Below are 12,574 nucleotides of genomic sequence, written 5' to 3'. Positions count from 1 at the left end.
AGCGGCCATGGAGCCACTCGCACTGTGCTCTCCCTCTCTCCCTCTCTTTTCTCTTATTCTCTTCTTCTCCCCAGGCCCTCCAACCAAACGGGCACTTTGCAGTTTCAGCGCGTTTGCGCTCAAGTTTAAGAAAGTTCATTTTCATCTGGAGGTGCTTCGGTATGTCCTTGATCATACTTCATGGATGGGTCCCACCGGATTTGTCACACGTAGCAGTGCTATCTGCTGGTGATTTGCAATCAGAGGAACAACCCATTTACTGTACTCAGCCCATTCTGGAGCAGGAGACTAATTCACCGGCTGGACCCGAGACGCTCGCTTGTAAAATGTTTAATATGAAACTACGAATCCTCTGGACGCTCTTGTTTCACTCGAATAATAGGACTCGTCTCCCCGAGAGACCAATGCGCAAAAATAGCCGTGGAAACATGAAACATAGATTTAAATTCAGATCCGAACGGCGGCTCATGCATCTGCGGTCGAAGTGAACATGAGGAGGAGAAGTCAGGAAGTGAACAAGCGCACGTCATATTGGGAGCAGGGGCCTGTTTTTTTCTTTCTCCAAAATGCCTAGTTAGAACACGCTTTCCCTCCATATTCCTTCAAACTTCACCTGTTAAAAGATAATTTGTTTGAACTTCAAAACATTATAGGACACATCTCCTCCATCGTGCTCGGAGAGACACAATAAATCACTGAGGCAACACATGTCGTACCATATGCCAGATATGATAAATGTTTTATTTCAGTTCAGCAAAAGACACACAGACACACACTTGATGTATTTGTATCTTTCATTACTTTTCAGTACAGAGAGAAAAACCCACACATATACACAGTTGGGATATATATGTATACGGGCATGTTTTAAAGTGCAAGAGATTCACAATGGATTCGATCATGCGGATACATAGTGTTATTTTATCGGGAACTTCAGCGATCTCCTCCACTCCAACGCGACGGCTGAGTTTTGTGGTCAAATAAATGGTCACTTTTCATGACTTCTAAAAAAATGAACGTAAAACTAGTCACCGAAGCGTTTTAGATTCTCCGTTTTAAGCACGTTTTTGCCAATTGATGTTCAAGTCTTGAGAGGAAAAAGTACCATGAAGTTCCAGAATCGAGGGCATTTAGTGTCTAGGCTGCCATATGGGAGTATCGGGGAGTATTCGCTCTGCCAAAACTATAGTACCACCACAAGCACCCTCCACTTTAATCCAATGAATTCAAATAGATTGAGAAAAAAAAAAATTGTTAAAAGCCTTCAACTTCTTCCTGCATTGCTTTTTCTCTCTCTCTCTCTCTCTCTCTCTCTCTCTCTCTCTCTCTCTCCTAATAGCCTTCATGAGTAAATCTTAGGTTTTTGCAAGTCCTCATCACAACAGACATTCATTATACAGGTACATTCTCTGAAGTTACTATTTTGACTTGAAATGAAGAAGTTAGGAAAGTTGCGTTGACCCTGAAAGAAAAAAATGTTGAAAGGAGAAACACACACACACACACACACACACACACACACACACACACACACACACACACACACACACACACACACACACACACACACACACACACACACACACACACACACACACACACAAAACAGACAGAACATTTCAACGTTGAAATGAAAATACGCAAGACTAATGCTGTTCATTCAGCGGTGTTGTCAGACAGCATAACAGAGAAATGACAGGCTATAGTTTAGCAGCAACTGTTGGGTTTTTTTTAATTTACCCGGATACAGACATATCAATATTAACATTAAGAAGCCCCAACCCTTCAGGATGCAAAATATTCAAACTAATTCCTATTCACTGGGAAGAAAAAAAACAAACAAAAGCCTGTGTTTAAAATTGCACATGTACTGTATGTTTCAATGCCCTTTATAGTGGTTAAGATGCAAAGTGCATATTTAACATAAACGAGTAAGGTAGGATATACTACAGTGTGAATACAGTTCCTAACTTCCCCCGAGTGATTCTGTGAAAACTGCTCTCTTTTCACACCAAATGAAAGGTACAGGAAAAAAAAAAAAAAGAAAAAACCACAACAAAAAAAGAAAAAATAGATTATATTCACAGAACTAAAGAAAGACCAATTAACCAAAACCAGAGAAACAGGAAGGGATATACGGGAACAATGCCGTCACACTGGGAGCGCGAGAGCATTCACGCTGCTGCTTTATTCATACAGCATCAGCTGGCACTGAATGAGATAAAGGACAATTTGTGTGTTGCTGTGAATCCATTGTGTGAGAGATTATTGCATAGTTTTGAATTCTTAACATCACTTACAATTTTACACTGACAAAAAACAACAAAAAAAAAAAAAAAATCAACTGGTTTCCTGGCCAGCGATGCTTCACTCTGAAATATGACCCCACGTGCGAATATTATTGTAATTTACTTATCGAAGCGGGGGGATCGCGGCTCCCCTCTTAATTCATTCGATTCAAAATGTAAACAAAAATAGCAGTCCACGTCGGGACTTTGAACTCGGTCGATGGTTTCAAAGACTTTCCAGGTTTTCCATCCTAAGAGAGAATCCATCTTGATATCTCTTCACACCGGTTTCCAGTTTATATTCGCGGTCATTTGCAGTTCACTTATCTAAATAAAACGAATGGTTACAAGGCGTTGGGTAAATGAATAAAGGAAACGCCAGCATATTGATTTATCTCCGTCTTGTGACAAATAAATCGATTTTGAGATTGTCAGCCCGACTCTATAGGTTTGTGTGGATAAATTATTTCCTGATTACAATTAAACTAGATCTTTGATGTCATCTTTGAGCAGTACTGGTTCATGAGGAATATGCTTGTATTAAATTAGCCAGAATATTGAAATGGCTCACCTGCAAAGCTACGATTTGTACTAAGGCCTAACAACCAATTTACCAATTTTGCAGACATTTCTGGAGAAATACCAATAATACTAATAACGCAAAATACCGATAATAACAATGGAATAGACGTGTTATTACCCATCTAACCCATAATTACCCTGTTATCAGTTTTCCTCTTTTCTAATCTCCAACACTCCCAAAATCGTTGCTTTCTTATTCCGGTTTGATGGAAGGGGAGATGATTGTGTCTAAAGGACCTATTTTATATTCTATACATCATCGCTTGTAGTTATAAGTCTTATAAACGAAACTTGCCAAATCAAACAAACCCTTTTACTGTCCTGCTTCCTTTATTTCCGTTTCACCCCGTACACCTTAAATTCTGTCTAGGAAAGTAAAGTACAGCAACGCCCCCTCCCCCACCCCCGGACGCGAAGCTTATTAAATCTCAGAGCTGTCATAGTGACTTTGCACCGGTATTTGTGTCCAAACTGAAGTATTATGTTTTGTTTTTGGGGGATGTGGTCCCCCCCCCATATGACGCACATGATGTAGGTCATTCAAATGGAATGGCCGCCTTGTTCCCCTATGGCCAGCACAGAGTCATGAAACAGGTCCTGTTCAGTCGCAAGAGAGTGCCAGTTCACCTATTGGACGAGGAGATCGTGTTCGAATAGGAGCCACAATCACACTGCATCTTTGAATGTCTATTTGTAAAATAAAAAAAAAACTAAAAACTATAATGCCACAAAATAAAAAAAAAACATTAAATAATATTGTAGGAAAATAAATATTCATATCATTCCAACAAGGCTTTTAAATAGTCGTTCTCGTATCGGGACACTGTAGGCCAGTGTGTGTGACAAAGAGACCTCGACGCGACGCGCTTCACCTCAGAGAACGCCGACCGCCGTCGGTCCCATGAAGAAAAATGGCTGCCCTTCAATCTCTGGGGTGAACTCGCTAATCAGCCATGTACACTCGCTGCTTCACACTCAATTAAGGACGCGGATACAAATTCCAGCAAACACGGTCGCATGTGCGCCGTAGAGCTCAACAGTCTTTATGCATTAAGTGTCTGGCGACAAGATATTCAAAAACACCATTTTCTGGTGGTTGGACTCGGCCGCGTCCTTGAGAATATGTCATTGTGGACGGCCGGCGGTTACAAAATACAGTATTTCAGCCGCGGACCGATCCGCCACCAGAGAAATAGCACATGTGCTTTATAGTTCTACACTATTTTGGTATTACTTGAATAGCATTCAGGGCAGTTTTAAGTTATTTGGTCAGTTTAACGAAACCTCTCCCAGGTTATCGTGAACCCCCCCTCCCACCCCTCCCCTAAAGACCCCTCTCTCCTCAGGAGTGCTCGTTTTTCAGTGGCTTGGCTATGGCTGTCTCGAAGTACTATGTTAGGTCATTTCCACAGCACATGCTCACAATTTGATAAAGTCTCACCATTGAAATATCATGCATCTAACAATATTTTTTTCCATTCTTATCAATGAACAAGAAATCCCAACCCTTGATTTCCGCTGTACGAACAAATGTTTTGAATCGTGGTGTCATGGTTCTCTTTTTTTTTTTTTAACGTATGGATCACTTGTGCTCTAGAGGTGTGAACCGCTATGGCTGTTTTGTGCTTGGCATCACGAGACCTCTTTTGGGTTGTTTTTTTTTCTCTGTTGCAGTATGAAGAGGGGTGAACAGGAACCATTTTGGCTTGGATGCAACAGCCACATGTTCAACACTCGCCGCGAGCGAAAAAAGGTTTGAAAACAGTCAATGGCGCCTAAAGTGTAGAATATACAATACAACAACAATCAAACTTTGATATCGACTTGACACAACTGGAGTTTCCTAGAGGTACACATTTCTTTAACGTCCAGTCTAGTGGAGGAATGGATTTTTGTCACCCCTAGCAGGACGGAGCGGAGTTTTGCTTTTTCGTGATTTTTCAAGGAGCGTGTGGAGTTTCTGCATCTGAGTGGGAGTTAGGAGCTGTCACTGGCAGAGCGCTTCTTGCCAAAATGACTGGCAGAGTCTCTGTTTCGCAGATTAGGCGGGATCTTGTACATGTGGGGACCCGGGGACCAGCGCCAGCTCCCACGGTCCTCGGCTCCGGTTGGAACGGCGGCAGCTGCAGCCGCAGCGGCGGATGGGCAGGGCTTGTTCTGCAGCAGCTGGATAAGCATGCTCATCTCGGGGCCGAGCCGCGACACCATGCTGGCCCTGACGCGGCCCACCGTGTCCTCGTCGCAGTCCATCAGGCTCTGCAGCAGCTTTCCATAGAACCTAAAACACAATGGGCCACAAAGATGTCTCTCAGATGCCTCCCTATTAAATAGTCATTTTGGTGGAGATGACACATTTCTGGTTCTTCTAGCAGTTCCATTCTCCCATCAATATTTTGATATGCATAGTTTCTGTGTGGTCTGATGGAATGAATGTGAGAGTTGCACTAACAAGCTCTGTGCTCTAGCCTCCCCTCCCTTTGTACCAACTGCCAGGCAACATTTCTTCCTATTTTAAAATAGCAGAGCGACAGAGCACATCCCAAACTCAGGGTGTTATCATTTAAATGGTGCGATTGCCGTTTTTCTGTTCATGTTACACATAGAAGTTCTTCGCTTTTCAAACCTGGCATTGTCAAAGAAGCAGCTTCGAGTGCAGCACGTGGTTCGATAACCAACACATTGGAACCAGAGATTTGTCAGAAGTCAACATTGTGACCAGTGTGTGGAAGAGGTTGACAGATCTTCCCTATTTGTTTTAAAGTGAGGCAATCGTATATCGACGTGAAGGTTGGTGAGGAGGTGGTCGAGGGGCTCACCTATTGGGGAAGTGACTTGGTAGCTGTGCCACTTCACCAATAGCATCTGGGTTAGAGCGGGCAACAGTGCAGATATTCAGCTTGCTGTAGCACTCCTCCTGGACCTCAGAAATCATTCTTTGGAAGGTGGAGCAGCGTCGGATGGTGGGGAATGCCTTGGAGGTGATGCCGTTGGCAATGCACTTAAGGCTCTCCTTCACAAATGCTTTACCCTACAGAGAATAATTAATTTCTTTCACACATTTTTACTCAAGCATTTACTCAGCCACAACCTCATGCAGTGTGTACGTGCAGAAAGAAAAACAGATCAAATGTTACATATCTTAAAAAAACAAAGAAACTATACCTGAGTGTCAAATTTAGCAGCACTGTATAAGAAAGACTTGCAGATGTCATGCATGCCATCTGTGTCACACGTCGAGTTCTCCAGGCAGGCAAAGGCTCCACAGCCCACTTGGAGGGCACTGTTGAGACAGCGCGCCACATCTGCTGTGGGACAGAGAACCAACCATCAGCAGGAGAACTAGCATCGTCTTCACTGGGAACTATTAGCCACTCATGGAGCTCATTACATAAGTGTAACCAGGGCTTCAACTCAACAACCAGGCAACCAAAGCAGAATGTTCTTTCTTTGGGTATTTGCAGCAAAGACATACAGTCTCACACTTCAGGAAAGCAGCGATTTCACTGGATTTTGGTCTCCCAGCATAAAAAAGTATTTTTATATATCTCACACTATAGCCACAGTCCATATGTTTCCAATACTCTTACAACAAGACATAATTGTTAAATATTTAACTAGGATTGTGCATACATCCATGCATGGCGTTAGTCTTGAGCTGACACTGTGGAGTACTACCCAGCGTCTGTATAATGCTCAACAAAGTAAAAAGATATAGTCACACTGAAACATAGTGCAGGTTAATTTTAGCTGCATCATACAACACTGGATTATTGGACACATTTGTAATCCTGTACTTTTAACAAAACACTCCCACACACGCACATTAACCTCAACAAAAACCTATGAAAAATCAATGTGGCAACAAAATCCCAACCTACACCTTACCAAAACTGCTCAGAAAAAAACCCTCAAATCTCTCCAAAGGGGATGCATTACAGTTCACATACAAAAGAGAGATTGATTACTTTTCTTGTGCTGGGGAGAGAAACAGACAGGCAAAAGCAGATGCTATGAAACGGCTATGAATTTGACGGAGTGAAAGTGTGCAAATTGGGAAAAATGGTAAAAATGGTAAAAATAAAAATAAATTAGGTCCGAGCACCTGCTACACTGAGGGACAGGCCTTCATCTGATTATGCAATTATGACAGCAGATATCACAATTTCCTATACCATTACTGTAGGAGGAGAGAAGGAGATCCAACAAGCCCACAGTGCAGAGAAAGCCTGAAGTGTGGGACTTGGATGCAGGGATTGAGAAACCGGTAAAAAAAAAAAGAGAGCGAGAGAGCGAGAGAGAGAGAGAGCGAGAGAGAGAGAGAGAGAGAGAGAGAGGGAGGGAGAGAAGGAGAGAGAGAGCATGGTTTTGCACCCCCAGCATGACACAGCCTGCTGCAGGTGTCAGATCATCTGTTGCCGGTGCAACACAGCTCCCACGGTGCTCCAGGAGCGCAATCCGAGCATCAAACACACCGTAAAAGGCTGCATGGGCCGAATTACAAAAAAAATGTATCTTTAAAAAGCTCTGAAAGCCCCAAACGAGAGAGTTGTATTTGCAGAGCTGTGTGCGTGTGAGTGCTGGTACTTACCAGGGCTGCTGGCGGAGAAGCGCGCTCTCCGGGGCGCGTAGGACTCGTTCTGATCCAGTTCATGTGCAGATGCGTTGAGCACCATGAGAAGGAAAAGTGCGGTCCTCAGAGGCATGGTCCCCTCACACACACACACACACACGCACACACGCACACACACACACGCGCGCACACACACACACACACACACACACACACACACACACGCACACACACACACACACACACACACACACACTGCACACACACACACCGCACACGGTACTAGACGGAAAGAGATCCCCCCTGGCAGGCTGGCAAATTCATAAAGGACAAGGGGGACGCTCCGGAGCTTCTGTTTGGGGGGGGGGGTGAATGTCAGCTGGCTACCATCTACCCTATTCCCTCCACGTCGGACTCCCCCGCTCTCTCCCGTGCGCTCGGATGACAGATAGCGCGGATCTCCTGCTCCGCGCGGGTTTATATCGGAGCGCCGCTCCCCGCGCGGACCAATCGGGGGGCGGCGTTCAGCACCGCGCTGCGCGCCGCTGCTAATTGACCGAGCTCGATCTGTACAGTGGGATGAAGATGGAGGTTTATGGGAAATAAGTAACTATTTCCTTTAAACGATTCTATCCATCTATACAAAAAAAAAAACAACAACCTATACCACCATCACAAACGTTGGATTTGTCTCTATAGCCTATGTATACCGAGTTTATTGTAATAAAAACATATATTGTATATTTTGTTATTCATAATGTTTTTCTTCATAACGTTGTGTTACACATTTTGCAACAAATTCACTTCCCCTCTCTGTATACTTGTGGTTGCAGTAGTTTTATACTGTTTTGATAACAACAAAAAAACATAGACGATTAACTGTATTATTATAAATAATAATAATAAATTATGATTGTATTTATTTATGTATATATATATATATATATTTAGTTTTTATTGATCATTTTATGTTAACACTTTTTGTACAAAATTTGCTTCTCTTGTGGCTGCAGTGGCTTTAATTGGACGTCGCACATTATTGTTCATTGCACAGATTATATTGAGCTTGTTATTGACAGTTATGAATGTAACTGGATTGTGTATAACTTTTTTTTGCATATGATACAGGTTGAGCCACCCTGCTTGTTGAAGCCTATCCCAGTTGATCTGGTCTCGAGGCAGGGAGACACCCTGCAATGGGTTGCCAGACCGGTGCAGGGGTTAGACAAGGGTCATGCGTTACACTTTGCATTTGTTTTTATTTATTTCGGTATTTGGATGTTACTAGGCGGTACCGTGCCAATGATACCTTGGTTTTGCCCGTGGGCTTGCTGATTGGCAGCTAGGCCCTGCCTTAATTTAATGCAACTCATTGTGCTCTGACCAATGTGTATTTTATTCAAATTCAGTACGCACTTTGTCATACTGTCATACTAAGGTCCTTGCCAAATGTCCACCCAGAATATTCAAATGGCGTGTCTTTTATCGCTCTGGCATTTTGCTGCACCGCACGTAATAATGACACCATTGTTCCTATAGCCAAGGGAATCACCTGTGCCGTGTTGACATATTGTCAGTGAATAGCAATCATGCTGTTCTCTAAGCTGTTGATTGTCGAGCCTGTAAAGTGTTGGCTCCCTGTCAAGCAACCTGCGGCTGCACGTGCCAGGGTTCAGAGCGGTGGAACGAGTGCTCGTATCCTCCGCTGAAGTAGAGATAGAAATACCATGTGAAGAGAGCTCTCTGGTGGAAGCAGAAGTCAAAACTACAGCGGGCTGCGTGATATTAAATGTAAAAGTATCAACATGTATGATCAGCCAACATCAACATGAATGAACGAGAGATGAAGAAAGAGCATGTACTGAGAAAAGAAAAACGTATGTTGAAGTTTATATAATATCGCTTTTTACTCATTCATTGAAATTCTGACATGGATCAATATCCTTAGCAACAGTGTTTCCAGCTCATCAGATGTATTAGAATAAAGAGAGATTTTTGATCAGATCAAACATTAGCAAATCCATAGAATAAAAGATCCCTTCGTGTGTGAATATTGCAACTCAAGAATAGATGTTCTTTTTTTCTCCATTATCCTGTTTAAAATCTTTCTTATGACGCAATAATCTACTTTTTATATGAATGAGGGTGAATGGATGTTACTGAAAAGCTTTGATTGACACATCTGTCTGTGATACCTTTCCCGCATCGAAGGGGAAAAAATAAGTATTTGCAGCATCATCCCAGCTATGTAGGTCTGCGTCACACCTTATTATCTAACACAACTCCCAGCCATTACACATGTTGTCTATAAAGTCTCCACAGACAAATTCTGGACTATAAAAATGGCTTTATTGTCCAGACGCCACAGAGTCGATCGATCGGAAAGCAGTTTACGTGATGGAGGGGAAACAAAGGGGCTCCTTTTGGTAAACGCTCTGAAAATTCTGCAGAGAACAGTTATTACACACTGAGGTTTAGGTATGTACTGCCTGCAAGAAATAAGTCACCATATCGTTAAAATGCCGCTTCACACCTAAAATGACAAACTACAAGAACATGTGTCCATTCATTCTTATGGAAAGTCGGATTCCTGTGATGCGCTGCGGTGCAGAATTTCCACGTTAACATTGTATGTCACCACATTCACTATCAATAAATCAATTTTTATGTAAGTTTATTGTGTAAATTTATAATTTTTATTCGCAGTTTGCAAACATATTTTGCGATGTGAAACTCAGACACAGATAATCCGGCGGCCACTAGGGGGAGGATCCAACCGTTGCATATAATTACACATTCGATGTGAGGCGGGCTGAAGATTGTTTTTTCTTTTCTCTTTTTTCGCATTCATTTTGAATAGATACCTCTTGTGTGTATTTTGAAAGAGCAAATTCCCCATTTTGGAGCCTGTGCTCTACTAATCTTTGGTGCTGGCCACATGGCCTTGATCTCACCATTAGCATTCTTGGTTCTCCTGTTTCTAACTGAAGTTCATGCTCACAATTTAAGACCAAACTATCCACCACATGTTTGCACTTAAAACTTTATTGGAGTGCACTGATACCTCTTAGTTCCATTTTACAATTTATTTTTCTAATCACTGGTTCTCTTCAATCTGTCTGTAATGTAAAAATGTAATGCTGCTACTGTATTTTTAATTGTTGCTTTCCTCTTTCCACATCATGCTTCCTTCCCTTTCTTGCCTATAATCTTTTTGCCTATTTGCCCCATTGGGAGTTTACGAGACCCCTTCTCATTCTGCAGGGTCTGTGTATTGAATAATCACAAAAAGGTTGAATTCTGCAACTTTTTCATTTTTCCATTCTCTCGTATTCTAGCCTGTCAATCCAGAAAACAGTCAAAAACAACAAAAACAATATTGTTTCAGTCTAGCATTTGGTGTTTTTTTTATGTGCTTCCATGAGTTTCCACGAGTTTGGGACTCAGTCAGTCTCACTTGCAATTTAGCCTCTTCCTTCTGGAACCTTGCCATACTATAAACATGAGGAAACTATATCTGGATTTTTCCCCAGACAGCAGGATAATGAATTCCTTTGTCGAGTTGAAGACGATGATTCATCGTATGTTGGTGAGGAACGAGCATCGTACGGAAAAAAGTGTCGGAGGGAGAGAGACGAGTTCAGTGAGAGGACAAATGTCTTGCAGAGCAGGAGCCTGCAATGGTCTACTCCAACGGTTCTCAACGTGGGGTCCGGGGACCGCCCAGGGGTCCTTTAAGAGGTTCCAATGATTTTCAAAATGATTCATAGTACATCTTCACTGTTATAGAATTTACAGTAATGGCTCTTTGTAATCCTAGTTTCACCGTTATCTACCCAACTGCAGTACAGACAGGTGTGGAAGTTTGGACTAAATCCTATCTATCAATAAAAAACTCCTTAGATTGGGGTCCCAGAGACAAAATCTTATCAAACAGGGTCCGTCACTAGATTTGTATAAAATCGAGGGTCCTGCTCATTATTCAATGAGTTTATCATTTCACAACTCACTTCCAGATGGGCCTACATGTTTTGCACATACATGGTGACCCATAGTTAATTCCCCGAATTCCGATTACTACAGGATGCATATAACCATCATATGAATAAATGATTTTTAAATGCTTTTTTTATTATGGTAAGAATGATGGGGTCTTTGTTCTAATTCCCACAGATGAAAAGTAGTCCATAATGAACAGGACCAGGACACATTGATTGCATTTTCCTGCTTTGATGAAGTAAGAATGGCTGTTGGAATGCTGGATGATGAAATTACGAGATATTACAGCTTTAACCCAAAAATCAGGAGAGATTCAAGAGGTCATTTGTCACATACATAACACATATGGTCATACATATATGCAGACACCAGACTGAGGTCTGAGGTCTTTGTGGTACATTTCAGGGCAAACCATGAGCAACATTATTAATCATTGTTATTAAGAAAACAGCTCAGAAGACTATCTATCAAATGTCCATTATGTCTGGGGTTTAAACCACATGGCACTGATGGAGTGTCTCACTAATAACAGGCAAAACGGGCAGCATTTGACTTTTGGAGTGTGTGAACACTCAGCGATATCCTGACGAACAGCATTTCTCCTCCAACAGATGTCTCTGCATCTCTTCGACATCACGTCAGAACTCGGGGGATCCGCATTCCTCAATCTGTGTCCGACCAGAGCAGCGCAGTTAGGGTTATACATCTGGAGGTCTCAATGAAAATATACTGTACACAGCGCTTCTTGAGGCTCAGTGGACAACAACAAATCCTAACATACAACAAGGAATTTGTATTTGTTCTTGAATTTCAAGTTAAGATTAGTTACTCCATGTTCTTGATGTATGCTTTATTCCATGGATAGATAAATAGATAGATAGATAGATAGATAGATAGATAGATAGATAGACAGACAGACAGACAGACAGACAGACAGACAGACAAATAGATACTTTATTCATCATTGGAGGGAAACTGCAGTGTTACAGCAAAACAATAGGCAATAATAATAATAATAATAATGTAATAATAATAAAATATATTGAAAAATGTCATTATGCAATAAACCTTAAAACATTGGCACATCAAACATCAAAATTATCTAAAAAAAAAAAAGAAAGATTCAAAATAAACA

At 41.9% G+C, this 12,574-nt stretch overlaps 1 protein-coding gene across 1 annotated transcript; it reads right to left on the bottom strand.

Annotated features, from left to right (window-relative positions):
* Positions 1-4,847: 4,847 nt before the first annotated feature.
* On the bottom strand, positions 4,848-7,573 carry stc1 (stanniocalcin 1; the record flags this gene model as incomplete). Its single annotated transcript, XM_080004667.1, has 4 exons — positions 4,848-5,148; positions 5,687-5,898; positions 6,033-6,175; positions 7,459-7,573. 4 exons carry the CDS (start codon positions 7,571-7,573, stop codon positions 4,848-4,850), a joined length of 771 nt encoding a protein of 256 aa, XP_079860793.1.
* Positions 7,574-12,574: the final 5,001 nt, after the last annotated feature.

This window comes from Zeus faber, assembly GCF_960531495.2.
Source record: "Zeus faber genome assembly, chromosome: 7".
Lineage (NCBI taxonomy): Eukaryota > Metazoa > Chordata > Actinopteri > Zeiformes > Zeidae > Zeus > Zeus faber.
Note: the sequence above shows the minus strand (reverse complement) of the source record. Positions and strands in the feature narration are given on the sequence as shown.